The sequence below is a fragment of the Camelina sativa genome, chromosome 14, assembly GCF_000633955.1.
Source record: "Camelina sativa cultivar DH55 chromosome 14, Cs, whole genome shotgun sequence".
Classification (NCBI taxonomy): Eukaryota; Viridiplantae; Streptophyta; class Magnoliopsida; order Brassicales; family Brassicaceae; genus Camelina; species Camelina sativa.
The window spans coordinates 14,406,294-14,423,976 of NC_025698.1; the positions used below are offsets into that span (position 1 = coordinate 14,406,294).

Here is a 17,683-nt window from a genome sequence, read left to right on the forward strand (position 1 = left end):
TTGTAAACCTAAACCGGTTTAGTTATGAAAATACTCAGACCGGTTTTGGGTATGAGCATGGAGGGAAAAGTGAAGAGGCGTCGCAGGTGATTCGAGAGTTGGTGGTTCATGAAGGCGATGGGTCATGTTCCTTTCTTAGGTTTACTTGTGATGCAAGTAAGGGTAAAGAAAGCTTCATGAAGAATCAATAGAACCTAATATATATAAATGGAGATGGAGTAAAGATGAGGGAAAGAATGAGAGGGCACAGATTCTTTGTGTAGGTGTTGGGTAACTATCATAGTAAACTATCTCAAAAGCTTTTGGGGGATTTAGGTTTTAACCTTTTTTAGGGATTTACTTGGGGGAGTAACTTTAACCTCGCCAGACATTACTGATCTTTGTTTTGTTTTGTTTTGTTTTTTTTTTTTTCTATTTCTGAATAAAATATGTCAAAACAATACGGTAATAGCTCTTCTTTTTGAATTGTTGTAATAATTTAAGCTAAGAAATAAAGGATATTATATGGAATTGGGAATGGGAACACATGGAACTCTTTGCTCCTCTTTAGCATTTGATGCAAATGATTTGGTGCTCGTCACTTTCATGAAGGATCTGGTCGTGGCGTTAAACGTGTGTGAATTGAATTGAAGACATGAAAGGTAAAAATAATAATAAAAAAAGATATGAAAGGTCTTTTTTTTTAGGATGAAAATTTGATTATTATAAAATTAATTAAAAAATGTATCGGAGCTTAAAATTACCTCGATCAACTTACTAAAAAATAAAGTTCGTCAGTCTTTTTTTTTTGGGGGCAAACTAATAAAAGTCGTCTATCTGCCAAAAATTTGCATGTAATGTAATATGATATCTAAGGAAGAATAATTTTGTGTTTAGCATGACACGTTAAGTTTTCTTAAATTACTACTTTACTTCATTTAAGAAAAAAAAAACTTAAACAGATTAACCATTTTATTGCTTTATTTTACTTTTACAAGGGATTACAACCATTTATTGCATATTACAACCTAACACGAGTCTCAAGGCTCTATAGTTTAGAAGAAAGGGAACATCTTTAGACTCGATTTTTCAAACGCATTCTTCTCAGATGTCCCAACCTCACGGAACTTAATCGGAAAAGCATTCTTATCATCTTCAGCATCATTAAGAACAAGTATGGGTGCACCATAAAAGCTGGTAGTGGCACCAATACTCTTACCTTTTGTGTCCGAGTCATTCTGGTAATGAACGAGCTTGTAAGTTTTTTCGTCGTTTCCATATTTCTGAAGCCTGAATAAGCTATTTCCATTGTTAGCACTACCACAAGTGGTTACATAGATATTGTCGGAAATCGGAGAGGAGGAATCGACTTCCCATATCTTCGAAGAAGGGCAAAGCCAGATTGGTGACTATGGTTATGCTGGTATTTGTGACCACATTGCCTTCGGAGGAAGCTAATGGATCGGAGATAGTAACAGGTAGGCCTGGCTGAAATGGAAGGGCTGTTTGGACAATACCTAATGGACATATATGGGTTAAGTCAACGCTTGCTGGGATAAGACCACCTCCATTCTTACCTGAAGCTGGTTGGATGAAGTATTTGGTCTGTATTTTAAGTGGCTTTCCGTTACTGTCCTTGACTGGTTCCCCATCACTTTTAGCAACAGCCGACAAGAGAAGGAACAAAGAGATGAATGAGAACAGAATTGATGGCTTAGTGTTATTCATGGTGATTATTGAGTGACTTGAGTCTAAGACAAACATATCGATATGGGTATATATAGCAGCAACCTAATGAAGCTATTGAATCATAAGGAACTACAACTTTTGAAAAATTGGAAATCTTTCATAGCTTTATTAAATTTCATGTGACGCGGTGAAACACGTATTGGTTGCTATCTTTTTTTTCTCATAAAGGATTGGAATACGTGATTAGCCAACTCTCTTTTGTCGTATTAATTAGATACGATTCTTTCTGAAATATATTTCCTAGCATGCTCATAGCTTAGCTGTCACCGTCTTAGCAAGATATATATATTATATTTATGAAGTCTTTGTTTGTTGTCATTGCATTATTGCAGACACGAGAAAAGATAATTCACATGAAAATTTCATGGAACGTATAAGTTGAAAGATGATAAAGAATAGGAGGCNGAATTGATGGCTTAGTGTTATTCATGGTGATTATTGAGTGACTTGAGTCTAAGACAAACATATCGATATGGGTATATATAGCAGCAACCTAATGAAGCTATTGAATCATAAGGAACTACAACTTTTGAAAAATTGGAAATCTTTCATAGCTTTATTAAATTTCATGTGACGCGGTGAAACACGTATTGGTTGCTATCTTTTTTTTCTCATAAAGGATTGGAATACGTGATTAGCCAACTCTCTTTTGTCGTATTAATTAGATACGATTCTTTCTGAAATATATTTCCTAGCATGCTCATAGCTTAGCTGTCACCGTCTTAGCAAGATATATATATTATATTTATGAAGTCTTTGTTTGTTGTCATTGCATTATTGCAGACACGAGAAAAGATAATTCACATGAAAATTTCATGGAACGTATAAGTTGAAAGATGATAAAGAATAGGAGGCTAGGAGCCACCGATAACTCATGGGAACAAGATGACCAACGTACGACACCAACATCAACATGTGACTCAATGGCTCTTCCTGAATGCTTTTATGGTAATTATGATGCACACAAGACGTTGAAATTAAACAGTACGTCCATTTGAAGAATTAGCGAGAACGTACCTTTGTTCCAGCTAATCCTACAATGACTCAGCTTAAGTTTTACAAAGAGAAGATAGAATACATATAAATCCGAAGTAAAAGCTTGGTGATGCTAAGCCTTCCCAAACACTATAAAATGAGCCAAAAATTTATGAATCAGGTTAAAATATTTGCGACTAAGCAGGAATAGCAACACGAGATGATATCATCAACGTTGGATCATGGTACACACAAGATGGAGCTTGGCAGTACTACTTCGTCGATATAGCTTCCTACCTGTAACAACCATCGTCCTTACTCCTTAATTAGTTGCACATTTTTTTTCATCACGAGCTCTATTTTTCCATTATTCCAAAATTTCCACGTTTTCATTTGCCTATTCATTTCTTCTCATTCATCCTTTGTAAGTAAACCATTTTGTTGAAAAAAAAAAAAAAAGATATGTAAGCTTTTAATTTGATTAGAGATGTCTAAATGCAATGATAGCTAGAAAAAGAGAGAGAGGGAAACAATCAAGACGTGCTCAGAGATAAAAAGATATCGTAATAGTAAACAAGATGATTTCAACTTTCAAGTGTAGATTACACGAATTAAAATCTAATTTTCTTACCCTCATAGTTTTACAATCATCAATTTCTAGTTGAACTCCCCAACCATGGTCATATTTTCTCTCCATTCACGCAATATATCACACATTGTTGAATAATACTCACATAATAATTGATTAATTGATGTTTTAAGAATATTAATTTAATAATTTGCTTTCTTTTTTGAAGTTTTCAAATTCCAATACAAAATTAATTTATTTTTATTTTATTTGTTTCAATCATTGTGTTTTGCAATTTATTCTGTTATTGATTGAATAATTCCAATTAGATATAATAATAATAACAACAACAATAATAATAATAATAATAATAATAATAATAATAATAATAATAATAATAATAATAATGTTTTACATTTTAACTTTTTAAACAAAATAATCATTTCTTAGTTCTTGTGCCGGCAAAACCTAACATCATATATATTGCGAGAAGGAGGAAAATATGTCGACCGAGGAGCGTAATTCGTCAGAGGAGTACACCCGTCATGAAAGGGAAGACTGGCGTATAGTGGCCAAATCCGATGTAAACTCTTTTAATTTCATCTTCTTCATCTGTCAGGGGACAAACATCGGGTTTGATGCCCTATTGAAATTCAACAAGTCAATGAACTTAACGTCCTCTTACTACATTACTTTGCTCGCAAACGATCTGGCAGCTACCCCTTGGCAAAAGACCTTTCAGTTCGAGTTGATGAACAAAAATTTGGCAGTTTAGATTTGATAGTCGCTATTGCTAGACCTAAAAGAGATCAAAATGAAGGTGGATAGTGCGATTCATTATACATTGTTCTATGTTTGTTTTTAATATACCAGTCGATCTGAGTATTATATATAATCAGTCTCACCCTTGCTGACTATTAATAATAATGTTGTATAGCGGCGGTGACCGCTAAGTTAGTTACCTATGCAGCTCTGTTTTCCAAGAGTTCTTGAACACCTTTGAAGAATAGTTTGGCCTCCCAACTGATAATCCAAGCACGTTGTTCATTCGATTTGGTTATCTTTAGAGTATGTCATCAAATCGATTGAATGAAAAAAATGAATAGAGACACAAAGAAGGATAGGCTAATGTCCATCTCTAGTGCTAAATGTTCTTTGCGAACAACAAGAACAGAGTTTTTTTTTTCCGACTCTTTAATTTATTCACATTTTAAATCAGTATCATCTAACTAGTAATACACCAAAAATATGGTTTTTTGACACATTTCACGTTTGTTTAAAGAATCTTTTATATAAAACAAATCCATTTAGAGTAGAAGCAGAGAATACAATGAGCCAATGAACAATACAAATTAGTGAATACCATTTTATACAATCTATAGGTAAATTCAACTTAAGATTTTAATTTTTAGTTTATTTATTTGTACACATATCAAAAAAAAATATAAACAATCCAATTATAAAGCCGAGATATTAACAACCAGATTCTTAATTACAATTACAACCACAGAGCCCCAACCTCTTTAAGAATTGGAACTAACTCACCAGAAATAAGAGTGGCCATAACCCTATCTAACCCTCCAAACAACCTCCCTCCTACATAAACCGCCGGTAACTTCACCGTTTCTCTGCCGCCATGGACTCCAATCTTCTCTAGCTCACTCAACACTTCCTCTTCCCTTTCCTCATCGATCTCAAGAACCGTTGGATTCACTCCAAGTCCAAGAAGCAGCCTCTTCACCACGAGGCACATGCAGCATCCTCTCCGTCCAATCACGATCACCGCGTTCTCCTCCACCAACGTCCGAACGCTCTCACCGTTTTCTTGTGTTTTAAGCGTTAGCGGCCGTAGAGATTCCCCGACTGTGTTCATGTTATAATTTCTCATACAAGAAATCGTTCCTTGCATTTTTTTCAGGTGTGTGTTTAAAAGATGGATATAATACCAATTAGGAAAGGGAAGGTTTTGGTATAAATATAAGTACATGAAGTAAGAGAGAACCAGAGACACAAAGTCGAGCGTCAACGATGGTTACGTAAGGATGTGCGTCATAGCAAGCTATATGTTATGCTGTTTTGACGTCACCGGATGAGAGTGGACTTGGTCATATAGGACCGTGTGCTGTTTTTATCGTATTCCGTAGCACATGATTCACGCTGACTTTTTGGATATATCCCACTTTAGTTCTTCTTATAGAAATCAGCATGTTTTTGATTTTGTTTACCCTTCTACGTGTTGTGTGTTTCATAATAGTTTACTAGTTTTATATCAATAAATTTTTTTTTTTGTCTTTAATACTTACAAATATTCGCATGTGAACATAGTAGATGCTTCTTTGGATCTCGACCATCAACTAAACATAGTGGATGCTTCTTTGAATCAACGGACTATATATACGTATAATAATTTAGGTAATCAGACGATACTAATTAAATTTGTATAAACACAATTTTGTTTTGGAATTGCTAAAATGAAGAGAGACTAGAGAGAATAAAATCTTAACGTTCGATACTTTCAGATGTAAGTTCGAACAATTCAAGTTCAAAATAACATCTCTAGATTAAAAAGGTGAGAAAATACATGTCACACTGGAAGACGAAAACATTCTGAGTGGTGAAAACTCCAAACAAAATTCTAATTTATACGAAAAGTAGATACTCCCTCTGTTTCAAAATATAATATGTTTTAGAGAAGTTTTTTGTTTCATAATATAGGATGTTTTCAATTTTTTATGCAACTTTTAGATTAGTTTAGTGTTTATATTATGCAATATTGTTACTGATTGGTTGAACTTGTTAAAAGTAAAAACTTTTTAATCTGCATGCTTTAGTTAAAACATCTTATATTTTGTAACGGAGGGAGTATGTTATAGTATTTCAAAACTAATGTAATTAATTGAATCATGTCATAATAGTTCACTGAATCTCAAAATATGCATTGGCCGACCGTGTTTGGATGAAAGTAGATCATGATGAGCAATATATTTTATGGGGAAGTGATCGTGTTGAAACAATAATCTTTTAAAACCATTAAAAGCGACTTTAAAAAAAAAACAAGTTTGGCATTAATAATTACTCTCAGACTAATGTGCAGTCGGTAGTTTCGGCGTAGTGGAGCCTTAAAAATGAGAAGATCCCAACAAAGAACGAACCATCGACGATCGTACGATGGACGGTGGAAAAAGTCGGTATATAAAAAACGTCAGCACCAACTTAGCATTATTGGTTGGTTTAAATGGAATACTGACATCATTTTCTTCTTCAACTTCATGCACTCTTTTCTTCCTTCATTAAGAGTTTAATTACTATATTATATTTCAATATTTGTCTCGTGTCTCTTTATTAAAGACTTAAATTCTCGTCACCCTTTAACTAACCTTTTCAATAGCCTTTTCCAATTTGCATCCTTCGACCAAATCCTGAAATGGAAGTTTAACATATTCATCAATCATCATCGTCCTAAAACGTTAAAAAAAAATAGTGTGTGCGCGTTAGTGCGTACATGCATGTCTTCGGTGTAGTCCTGGGCATTCGGGTATTCGGTTTGGTTTCGGATATATCCATTCAGTTTCGGTTAGTTTGGATATAGAGATTTAGTATCCATTCGGTTAATTTACTATTTCGGTTCGGGTTCGGTTCGGTTTCAGTTATTTTCGGTTTGGTTCCGGATATCCAAAATAGTGTAATATAAATTTTTAAAATATTATTTAAATAAAATTTGATTATATTTTAACAAATATATCTAAAAACTTCCTGATATTTGATTTATTTCAAATATTTTGGTATTTTTGTCTAAATATATATGGTTTTTTTGTTTACTTTTTATTACCTTATATAAATTAACACGTAATACAAAGCTAAAACTTCAACGTGGCGCAGTGGCCATGTTGCACATTCCAGTTTGTAGAGGTCTCAGGTTCGATTCTCGGCTAAAACATAATTTAAGTACGTGTTCGGTTTGATTCGGATAACCGAATGGATATCGGTTCGGTTCGGTTAATAACCGATATCCATGGATAATTAAAACACTATCCAATCGGTTATTGTCCACTATCCATACCCGAACCGGAACCGAAATTTCGGTTCGATTTCGGTTCGGTCCATTCGGTTCGGTTTATTTGCCCAGGACTATCTCGGTGTATCATTTTTTCGATCGAATTTTTACATGTAAATTTTGCGTTTCTCAATGCATATGGTCATTTTTCTAACATTTTTTTTATAATCTTCGTCGTCAATTAAAGTATCCGTGCTATAACACTAGTTAAATTTATTTTATACAAAATTTTGTATATTTTCTATTTTAAAATAAAATTTTAATATGTTGTATTAATTTATGTACGTGAAGTTATTTCAACAATGTATATTCTACCTCATGACTTGAATGTCATTATAAGACATAATTTTGTGAATTTGGTTTTTAAAAAGCGAGTTATTATATTATGAGTAATTTAATATGTTTTTATACTTTTTGTTTTAATATACTTGTTTTTTTTAAATTCTTTCATATTATAGTGACATATTATTGACATTGCTATAACAAACCAATTTAGAGTGTTTATAGTTTCTAACTTTAATATCAAGTTTCAAAATAAATTATTTAAAGTTTATTATATTATATAAAATTATAAAATTCAATAAAAAGGTATGAAATTGAATTTAAATATTCAAATTTTGACCGGTTACTCAGTAAAATTTTTGATTCAATAGATATTATTTTTAAAGAATAATATTAATAAAAATTGAATATTTTATAGATTGAATCATTTATATTTATTTTTAAAAATTCAACTTATGGTATATCCGGAAATAAAACTATTTTTTAATTATAATAAATAATATGAAAATTTATTTGTTTACCAAAATAGACTCATATATAAAAATGAGAGGTGAAGTATAATAATAATTAACAAATTAATATGTTAAGTTAGATATCAAAAGATTTTATTTGATGAATAATTTAATAAAAAAATTAATATGGTAAGTTAGTTAATATCAAATGATTCTTTAGAATATTCTCTTTAAGATTTTTGTAAAAAATAAATCCAGACTATACAAATAATATAAAACTTAATCTATAACCTATTTATAACCAACTTCCTCAAATTATATAGTTTACAAAATAATGTTGTGTATTTTCGTTTTATTATATAGAGGATGAATTGTATATAGTAATCTTCGAAAACATATTAGTTTCTTTTAAAATAAAAGGGCTCTATGGTTTGTTATTGGGCTTTATAAGCTTCACCAATAAGCCCAAAGCGAAGCCTTTCAGCGATCCTCCTCCTCCAGCGAATCACTCAAAGCCAACCGCAGGTGATGCGTTTTGCTACGTAAGAGAGACGAGTCTCACGCCGGACTTTTTTTTTTGCTTCACCGTCGTTTCTTCTTCTTTCTCGATCTCCGTCGCGTCTCGTTTCGACTAATCCTTCCTAGGTAAAATAAGCTTCTTCAAGTTTCCTCTTACATCAATTTCTGCTTTCCCTTTGATCCTTATCGTTATCTTTCCTAAACGCAATAATTTTTTTTCTAAGGTTTGTGTAGATCTTTAAGTATAGAGATTGATAATGCTGTAACCCGTCATACTGTAGAAAGTTTTGAATCTAGATTAGTTGATTTAATCGGAATTGTCTGGATCTAATAGTTTCACCGAGTTGATCATTGTGATATAGTCCTAATTGAGCAATCTTAGAATTTTGCGTAATTTCCAGAACTGTCTATGTTAATGTTTGTGTTATTCATTGTTGAGAATATGAACTTGATTGTATTGTGTAATCAGCTGTGTTATTTTGGTGTATAGGGTAGCACAGTTGTGTCAGGATGTCTTCAGCGCAAGATCCGTTTTACATTGTTAAAGAAGAGATTCAGGATTCTGTAAGTTGTTCGGAATAGCTAGAGGTGTTTTTAAAAAAAAATAGATTTTAAGGACAGTAATTGATGTGTTTGGTTTTGGTGATGGATGCTTTGTTAGATTGATAAGTTGCAATCTACATTCCACAAATGGGAGCGTATCTCTCCCGACATGGGGGATCAAGCGCATGTGGCGAAGGAGCTTGTTGCTACTTGTGGAAGCATTGAGTGGCAGGTACTCGTATCTAGTCACTATCCTATTAATCCCAGTTTGTGTGTGTGTGTCTATGGATTCTGTTATTTTGTGTTAATGGGATGATGGATGCTGAACACTAGCTGATCTGTTAGAATGGAATGTCAATACTCAGTTACCCACATGATCAAAATTCCAATAGAATAAGTAGGTGTGCTAGTCAAAATTAGAGTCCTTTCATGGATATTGAAGCTGTCTTTACTGATAGGAAGGTTGATGAGCTGGAAAAAGCGATTACAGTTGCAGCAAAAGATCCTTCGTGGTATGGCATTGATGAAGCTGAGCTTGAAAAACGGAGGAGATGGACTAGTAATGCTAGGACACAGGTATGTCTCTAAGTTTGTAACGAATACTGCTTTATAGAGTAGGATAAATTTGTTGTTTGTTGACTTGTGCAAGAAATTACGATACGCTTTATAGGTGCGGAATGTGAAGTCTGGTGTTTTAGCTGGAAAGGTAAGTTCTGGAGCTGGTCATGCAAGTGAAGTGCGCAGAGAACTAATGAGAATGCCAAACGCGAATGAAGCAAATAGATACGATCAGTATGGAGGGAGAGATGATGACGGTTTTGTACAGTCTGAATCAGATAGGCAGATGTTGTTGATCAAGTATAGCTCTTTCAGTTTTTCTACATATTTTTGCAGTCTTTTCTTTGCTTATGAAATTGCAGTGTCTGAAGACTAGTTTGTAGCATAGGTTTGTTCAAACAGAGTAGTTTTATAACCTGACATCATTTTTGTCGCTTCAGGCAACAAGATGAAGAATTGGATGAGCTCAGTAAAAGTGTACAGAGAATTGGAGGAGTGGGGCTCACTATTCACGATGAACTTGTAGCACAGGTTAGTAATATGGAGATGGATTTAACAATAGTAATATCAGTAGAGATCAGGAACATCAAGTGTTTTGTTATTGGGTGTTCCAGGAGAGAATAATAGATGAATTGGATACGGAGATGGACAGTACAAAGAACCGGCTTGAGTTTGTTCAGGTAACCCCTTAAGGTTTTATGGCTGTATTGATTGTGAAGTAAGCCTTAAGAAAGTGGAAAGTGAAACAATGAAAATGGTTTTTGTTGTTGTTGTTGATAAAAATGTGAATGAATGAAAATGGTTTTGTGACAGAAAAAAGTGGGAATGGTAATGAAGAAAGCTGGAGCGAAAGGGCAGATGATGATGATATGTTTCTTGCTTGTCTTGTTCATCATCCTTTTTGTTCTCGTCTTCTTGACCTAATACCGTGCTACCACAGAATTTTAGAGATGGTATTTTGATGTTGACATTGTTATGTGTGTGGTGAAACAAATAGGAACATATTTACATAAAGTTCTCTGGTTTTTCTTCTCTTATCCGATCACCAATCATATTTGGAACTGTGGCTTTTGAGATTGAAATTATAATTCTTTAGCTGTGGGATCGCAATAAATCACGTATAGTTCAAGTCCTGATAAATAAACTTCTTATCTGATAACCAGTAACTTGAAACAAATGTTTATGCCTTGTAGAGTAAGAGTAAGTGAGTAACCAATTCCAAGTTTTCTCTTTTGGCATATAAAATACAAATTCATTTCTTCCGGAATTTCAGAATAAGTATCATAAAAGATGAACCTAAATTACATAACAAGAGCATCTCGATTTTTGCCGGTTAAAATAATTTGTTTGATATGTCTCACAAAACAGGATAAACTCATACATAAAACTCTTCAAATTAAGTTAATTTTATGAGCAATACTTGGGCTTCATCACTTTTGTTTTTAACCAATGAAAATGCTCGATGTCATACTATATTTAAATAAAATTTAAACTAAAATAAATAGAACATATTAAAATGAAAATTATCAAAAATATTAATTTAGTGGAACCCAACCGACACATAATCAACTTTAGTTGTAAAACCTGATTTTCATTTATTAAATCAAAACCTTAATTCTCATTTGTAAACTCAAACTGACCTAAACCGACACATATTCTAGTTTAATTATAAACCCTAATCCTCATTTATAAACCTAAACCGCCTTATTGGTCTTTAGATCTGAACACTACCTAGACATCAAAGGGCCTACAAATTCTGAATCTGAATATGTTTTTGTACCTAAATATTTATGTGATAGATTCATGCTCGTATGGTCCATCCCTTTTAAGCACAAGTTGATGATGAAAAAGGAATTGGTTACCCCCTATATGATCATATACGACAAACACAAGCATGTGTTATGTTTGGTTTGGTTGCTCCAAGATAGTCCAACTTATTACTAGTCTCATGGCTAGACTAATAATATATAATTTTGACCAAATGAAGGAAGAAGATAGACAAGTGTGGCAATATTATGTTTGAAAAAAGAGTTGCATGCAAGTTGAGAGTAATTCATATGCCCTTAACGCCATTACCTAGTGTACTATTATTACAATACCCAAGAGAAGACAAAGAGATCATGCACAAACAAAAACAATGTTAAACAAGACTACAAAAAAGGTAAGAAAATTACAATGTACCTTATCAAGAACAGACATGACATTGTTGTTCAAGTGGTAAGCAAAATTGCGATGACTACCTTAGTGGTGAATATGAATCTGCTACTCCTTGTAGAATTTCTGCAAGTTTTTGAATTCCATCTTGATAAGCTTCCTCTTCCAATGTACTCAGAATTTTCCAGAATTCCATGAACATTCCGAATTCTTTTTCAGTTGCATAAGCTGTTAGGTACTGGACACATTCAAAGAATAATATACTATAAGAAATGAAAAAAAAATCTATGTGACAAAAGAAAACCATACTATAACTGAAAAGAAAGAAAAGTTCATGTGACCGCGTACTTCATTATTTAGGAATGACTAGATCATGAAAAATATTATATTATGATCCCAAATTACATAGCATAACAAATCTTAATAGTTAATATTGTATTTATAAAAAATATTGACATCAAAAATGACATTCTCTAGTTTGGTGTCCTAATTTCTGATTAAGTCTCTTATCGTCAATGTGTGTCACCGCATATTTATCTTGTTTGTGAGTTTTTTTTGTACAACTTTTGTTTGTATTTCTTGAATGTTGATACAAATATCCTCAAATGTTATATATATATATATATAGTATATATTGATTGTTCAAAATAAAGTTTTTCAAATCATTATTATTATTAGAGATTCCAGTTTTAAAATTTAGGCGTGATTTCTTTGTCTTACATATTATAGTTTTTGTTTTTTGTTTTATTTTTATTATTGATGTGCATGTTTTAATGTGTTCAAGTGCACATTGACTCGTTTGTATTAAATGAGAGGAGCCTTCAACAGTCCTTTAAGTCTACTCTCTACACCCACAAGGATATACAAAATCTCTAGGGAGACGTAAATGTAGCCATCTTCACTGATTCCATCTCCACTGCTATCTTTGCATACACTCAAAAGCTCCCCATCAGTTATGTCAAGGCCATAGATAATTACAAAGTGATATCCGAGGAAGATAGGGTGAGGAATCCGCATTTTGGTAGGACCATGATAAGCAAACTTTCCTCTTCCACTCACTCCTGAGTAAAGAATTAAGCCCGCTGATATCGGTTGCCATTGGAGCTCATGCAAAGCTTCTTCTAGTGTGTTGAGTCTTCGAGCATTTTTGAAAGTTCTCTTGCGCATCATGGAAGGATCCTCATGATCAACACTCGAAGGCTTGTGGTTGGTGCAGTCAAACTCCTTGTGCAATTCTCTGGGAACTCCATGCCTTTGAATATGGCATAAAACACTTAATTGCATTTTTGTAACTCTCAAATAATTACCTTTGATACAACATTAGCATAACCAATATCATCATTTTCTATATCATTATTTTTTGTTTGTTATATAAATTCTACAATATCATTATTTTTACATGTAATATATGATATATAGTTTAATTTTATCATACTGTACTCGAAAATATATACTTTGTTGTTTGTTACTTTCAATTGTAGTCATTTATTTTTTTGTATTTGTATATAAATATAATTTCAAATAAATTTTTAATGTTGTAGTCATTCACTTTTTCTGTATCTGTATATAAATATAAAATTTTGACCTCATAATTTTTTAAAATGACATTAATTAAAAGACTTTATATTATGATTTATTTGTAGTGATTCCATGTATATGTGATGAACTATTAAAAAATAATAATCATTGATTACAAATTCAAATCTTTTATTATTTAATAAACTTTTTGTTGATCTCAAAATTTTAAATTTATTTTTCAGAAAATTGATGACTTAACATACTAATGTTAGACAATAGCCTAAATAAAGTTAAACTTAAAGTAAAACGTCAAATTTTAATGTTATAACAGAATAGAAGTATATATATATATATATTAGATTGGAAAGAGAAAACTTAAGTTCCGTTCTAGGTCTTAACGTTTGTTAACAAAAGAAATAGTATTTATGTTTATGTGTCTAGTACGCCATAATATGTTAAAAAAAAAATTTCTATATGAAACATTATCATTTTATATAAATCAAAGTCCATAAGATAACAACCTAATAAAGTAATTGCTGTTTTTTTCTTTTATTTTTATGGAAAATGTATTAGTCTAATAATCTGTTGTTATTTGTTAGACTCACTTAGTTATATATGTATGAAACACATCAAACCTATAGTTTATTATTTTTTATTTTTTCTTAATTGAAAAATTTTAAATCTATTTAAGCTATCACCATAAATAAATAAAAAAATATGCATAACTAACACCGCAAAATAAATTTTATGAAAATAGATATCACAATGATTCTGAAATATGACTACAACCAGAAAAATATATGGCATATGACATGTAAGATACAATATAACTTAATTGCACTATATATTATTATTAAAAGAAAATTTAATTTTTTTTACTTTATTTAAATTCATACTAGGCGGGTTTTAAATTTTGATGTACACCGAAAAACATAATAACAATAACAATATGTTACGTGGGCAACGAAGCACCAGTGGTCTAGTGGTAGAATAGTACCCTGCCACGGTACAGACCCGGGTTCGATTCCCGGCTGGTGCACATTTTTGTCTTTTTAACTTCTTCAATTCAAAGAAAAAAAATATGTTACCTGGACTAATACCTAGTAAAAAAAATATAAGCCAAAGTTAATAAAGGTAATTGAACGAAAAAGCTTTTAATAAACCGAATTACAAGGTTTCACTCTTGGATAAGATTGGGGTTGATAAGGCCCAACTGAATCCCATAAAAGAATCCAGCGGATGGGATATATCGATTGGATAGATCTTTTAATAAAGAAATAGAGAGGCCCACACACAGAGACACAAGGAGGCGGAGGAGAAGATGAGTAGGACGACGGTGTGTGAGGAGTACAGTATTACGCCGGAGGAATATTCTCGTAATGTGAGGGAATACTGGCGTGTAGCGGCGGAATCTGATGTAAAATTCTTTTATCTTCCAATGATTTAATTTTGTTGCTCTTTTTCCACACATAAATTATATTCTTGACCCTAAATTATAGTGTTGTTTGTTTATGGGATGGCTAGCTAAACTGATTAGTGTATATTTTGTTAGATCTAGGGTTTATATATATATATATATATATATATTGCTTTTTTAGGCTAGACTAACTCTGATTAATTACATTGATGATTGATGATGGGGGGTCTTCTTTAATTAGGGTTTTGATATCGATGAGTATCGAGGTCCAATACCAGTTAAGGGAATGGTTTCCTACCACTGTGGACCCGAAGGTATTAGTCATGCTTATGAGCTCTTGCTCGAGGGTTATGCTTTGTTGGGCCTTCATCGTTACAATATTTTGCAGGTATATTCATTATTCAATAACTATTCTTTCTCTCTCTCTATCTCTATATATATATATTTGGTGCTTCATCAACATGTCCTGTGTTATACCACATCCAAGAATTTAAATTCTCTCTTTGAATTCATCTGATCTCTGTCAGGGGGCAAACTTCAAGCTCGATGCTGTATAGAAATTCATCACGACAATGAGCCTTGCGTCTTCCTACTACTTTACTCTTCTTGCACACGATCCAGCAGCTATCCCTCCATTCCAGCAAACCTTTCAGGTTAAAGTTGATGAAATGGAGTATCTCAGTTTGGATGTGGCCGTTTCTATTGCTAGACCTAAAAAAGTAGTAGGTCAAAATCAAGATGAAGGTGACTAATATAATTGTGGTTCATTAAATTTTTTTTTGTTTAAATACAAATGATCAAGAGAGTACTATAAAATCAAATCTCACTTGCTGATTAATAATGTTGCGCCATAGCGGCCTTGACCCCCAAGGAGCCCTTCATACCTCACTTTCATCGTAGCGTAGTGTCAGTGTCAGATGGTGTTCTCGTCTTCCAAGGTAGATTGCCTGATTGGCCGTCAGATGATGCATTGAATGATGATAGAAACCGGTTTTACGTGGTACGTAAGATTATTTTTTTATTACTAAGAAGACACACAACATGATCATTTTAATTTTTTTTTTTTTTTTTTGCTCATGATTTGATCATTCTAAGCAGTAGTGCTGATCACATATTTTTCGTGCTTTGATTTTGCAGCTCAAGGAATCAGAGTGGCAAACCACTGATTGGATTTCTCTCTATTTGGAACTTTTGATTTGTGCAACTGATACAGGGATGTTTGGTGTAAGTAATTTTCTCTTTGCATATCAATGATATACCATATATCGGAGAGACAATTCTTGAGTTCACCCCCACTCTTATTCACCCTTTTTAAATTAAAGAAACAAATCTTAATTAAGAAAATAAATTCTGAAGATCAATTAATTTTAAAATTATTAATTTAAATATTAAATTACAGTTTTTAATTATTACATCTAAACTCTAACCATTTTTTATAAACCCAAATCGACATATCATTTTGTTTAGTTGTAAAATTTAAATCCTAACTACTATTTTCTAAACTCAAACCAACATATAATTTTGTATAATTGTAAAATCTAAACCCTAAACAGTCTTTTATAAACCCAAACCGACATATAATTTTGTTTAATTGTAAAATCTAAACCCTAAACACTCTTTTGTAAATCCAAACCGACATATAATTTCATTTAATTGTAAAATCTAAACTCTAACTATTCTTTTGTAAACCCAAACCGACATATAATTTTGTTTAATTATAAAATCTAAATCCTAACCATTTTTTATAAACCCAAACCGATATAAAAATTTTAAAATTACAAATTTAAACTCTAATCCTCTTTTATAACAACAAACCGACATAATTTCCTTAATAAAAGATCTACATAATTTGTTTCTTTAATTTGTATTGTCTTTTTATTTTAATTTTGATTTATTTTTTTTAATAAGATATGACATCACATATTGTTGTATTCTGATTGGTTAATTAGGAGGGGTGAATGAGAGTTGTTCACCCTAGGGGTGAACCCAAGAATTTTTCATATCTGACTGTTGTTAATAAATTATTAACGATCACCAAAACTGTTAATGTTGCTTGCAGATATTGCAGAGTGGTCTGCCCAAGCTTCAGATTCTGAAAGTGGTGATAGAAACTGAGGAAGAAGATCAGAATCCCCCGGATGAGAGACTCAGTGCCAGAAGGGCACATGTCTACATTACTTTTAAGGGCTTGGCCAAGTCCCCACCGCTTGCTGATCATGAGATTGGTGACCATGTTGAACGCAAAGCTATCATTAGAAGAGTCATCGATGCGCATTCAGGATGCTTGACTCTCCAGGGTTCTTTTTGGAGTGATAAAGATGCCGAGCATCGTTCTAAGAGACTTCGGACTGGAGGTCCAAAAAGATGTTGATCTGATAATATATATATGTATATCTTGTGTGTTTGAACTGTTTAGGTGAATTTGTTTTCGTGTCGTGTGTGTTTTGAATACAAGGAAGGGTTAAGTTATTAGCGTATATGTATGAGTGTGTACATTAATCGTGGGGATGATTCAGTAGTTCTCAGAGCCCTTTGATTCAGTTCTAACTTGGTCTGAGGACATCAAAGGGACTATAAGTTCCCAATCTCTGAATATTTCTGTGATATGGATTCATACTCGTATGGTCATCCCTTTTAAGCACAAGTTTACACCCCTAGATGATCACATACGAGTGTTTGGTTTGGTTCCTTCCAACTTTATTAATATTTGATAGTGTCTCTTTTACATATAACAATACAACACAAAGGCTATTGGATTCTATGAGTTAAATAAAATACTACACAAGTCAGCAAATTTGTAAAAATAAAAGATGAGCTAAAATAAACATTTGTTATCACATACTACTACTACTGTACACAAAACGGATCACGTTTTTGTTTCCGTCAAAATTGGGTCTTAATAGTTAATTCAACAA

General features: G+C 32.5%; 3 protein-coding genes, 1 non-coding gene and 2 pseudogenes across 4 annotated transcripts in view; 4 read left to right on the forward strand and 2 right to left on the reverse strand.

Moving 5' to 3' along the window:
* Positions 1–510, forward strand: part of LOC104741457 (NAC domain-containing protein 10-like) — a 3,230-nt gene extending 2,720 nt beyond the window's left edge. The window contains exon 3 of the mRNA XM_010462341.2: positions 7–510. Within this exon, the coding sequence (XP_010460643.2) occupies positions 7–191 (185 nt within the window). The 3' untranslated portion in view covers positions 192–510. The remainder of the gene's footprint in view (positions 1–6) is intronic.
* On the reverse strand, positions 955–1,739 carry LOC104741458 (annotated as a pseudogene).
* On the reverse strand, positions 4,558–5,360 carry LOC104741459 (glutaredoxin-C9-like). The gene has a single exon (XM_019235825.1). The coding sequence runs from the start codon at positions 5,256–5,258 to the stop codon at positions 4,770–4,772; it is 489 nt and encodes a 162-aa protein (XP_019091370.1). The 5' UTR covers positions 5,259–5,360; the 3' UTR covers positions 4,558–4,769.
* On the forward strand, positions 8,567–10,716 carry LOC104741460 (syntaxin-61). Its single transcript, XM_010462345.2, has 8 exons — positions 8,567–8,704; positions 9,069–9,142; positions 9,240–9,353; positions 9,584–9,697; positions 9,792–9,979; positions 10,120–10,210; positions 10,294–10,359; positions 10,493–10,716. The coding sequence occupies exons 2-8, from the start codon at positions 9,089–9,091 to the stop codon at positions 10,601–10,603; spliced, it is 738 nt and encodes a 245-aa protein (XP_010460647.1). The 5' UTR covers positions 8,567–8,704; positions 9,069–9,088; the 3' UTR covers positions 10,604–10,716.
* TRNAG-GCC lies at positions 14,320–14,390 on the forward strand. Its single transcript has one exon. It is a non-coding gene; the product is annotated as a tRNA-Gly (tRNA).
* LOC104743588 lies at positions 14,652–17,139 on the forward strand (annotated as a pseudogene).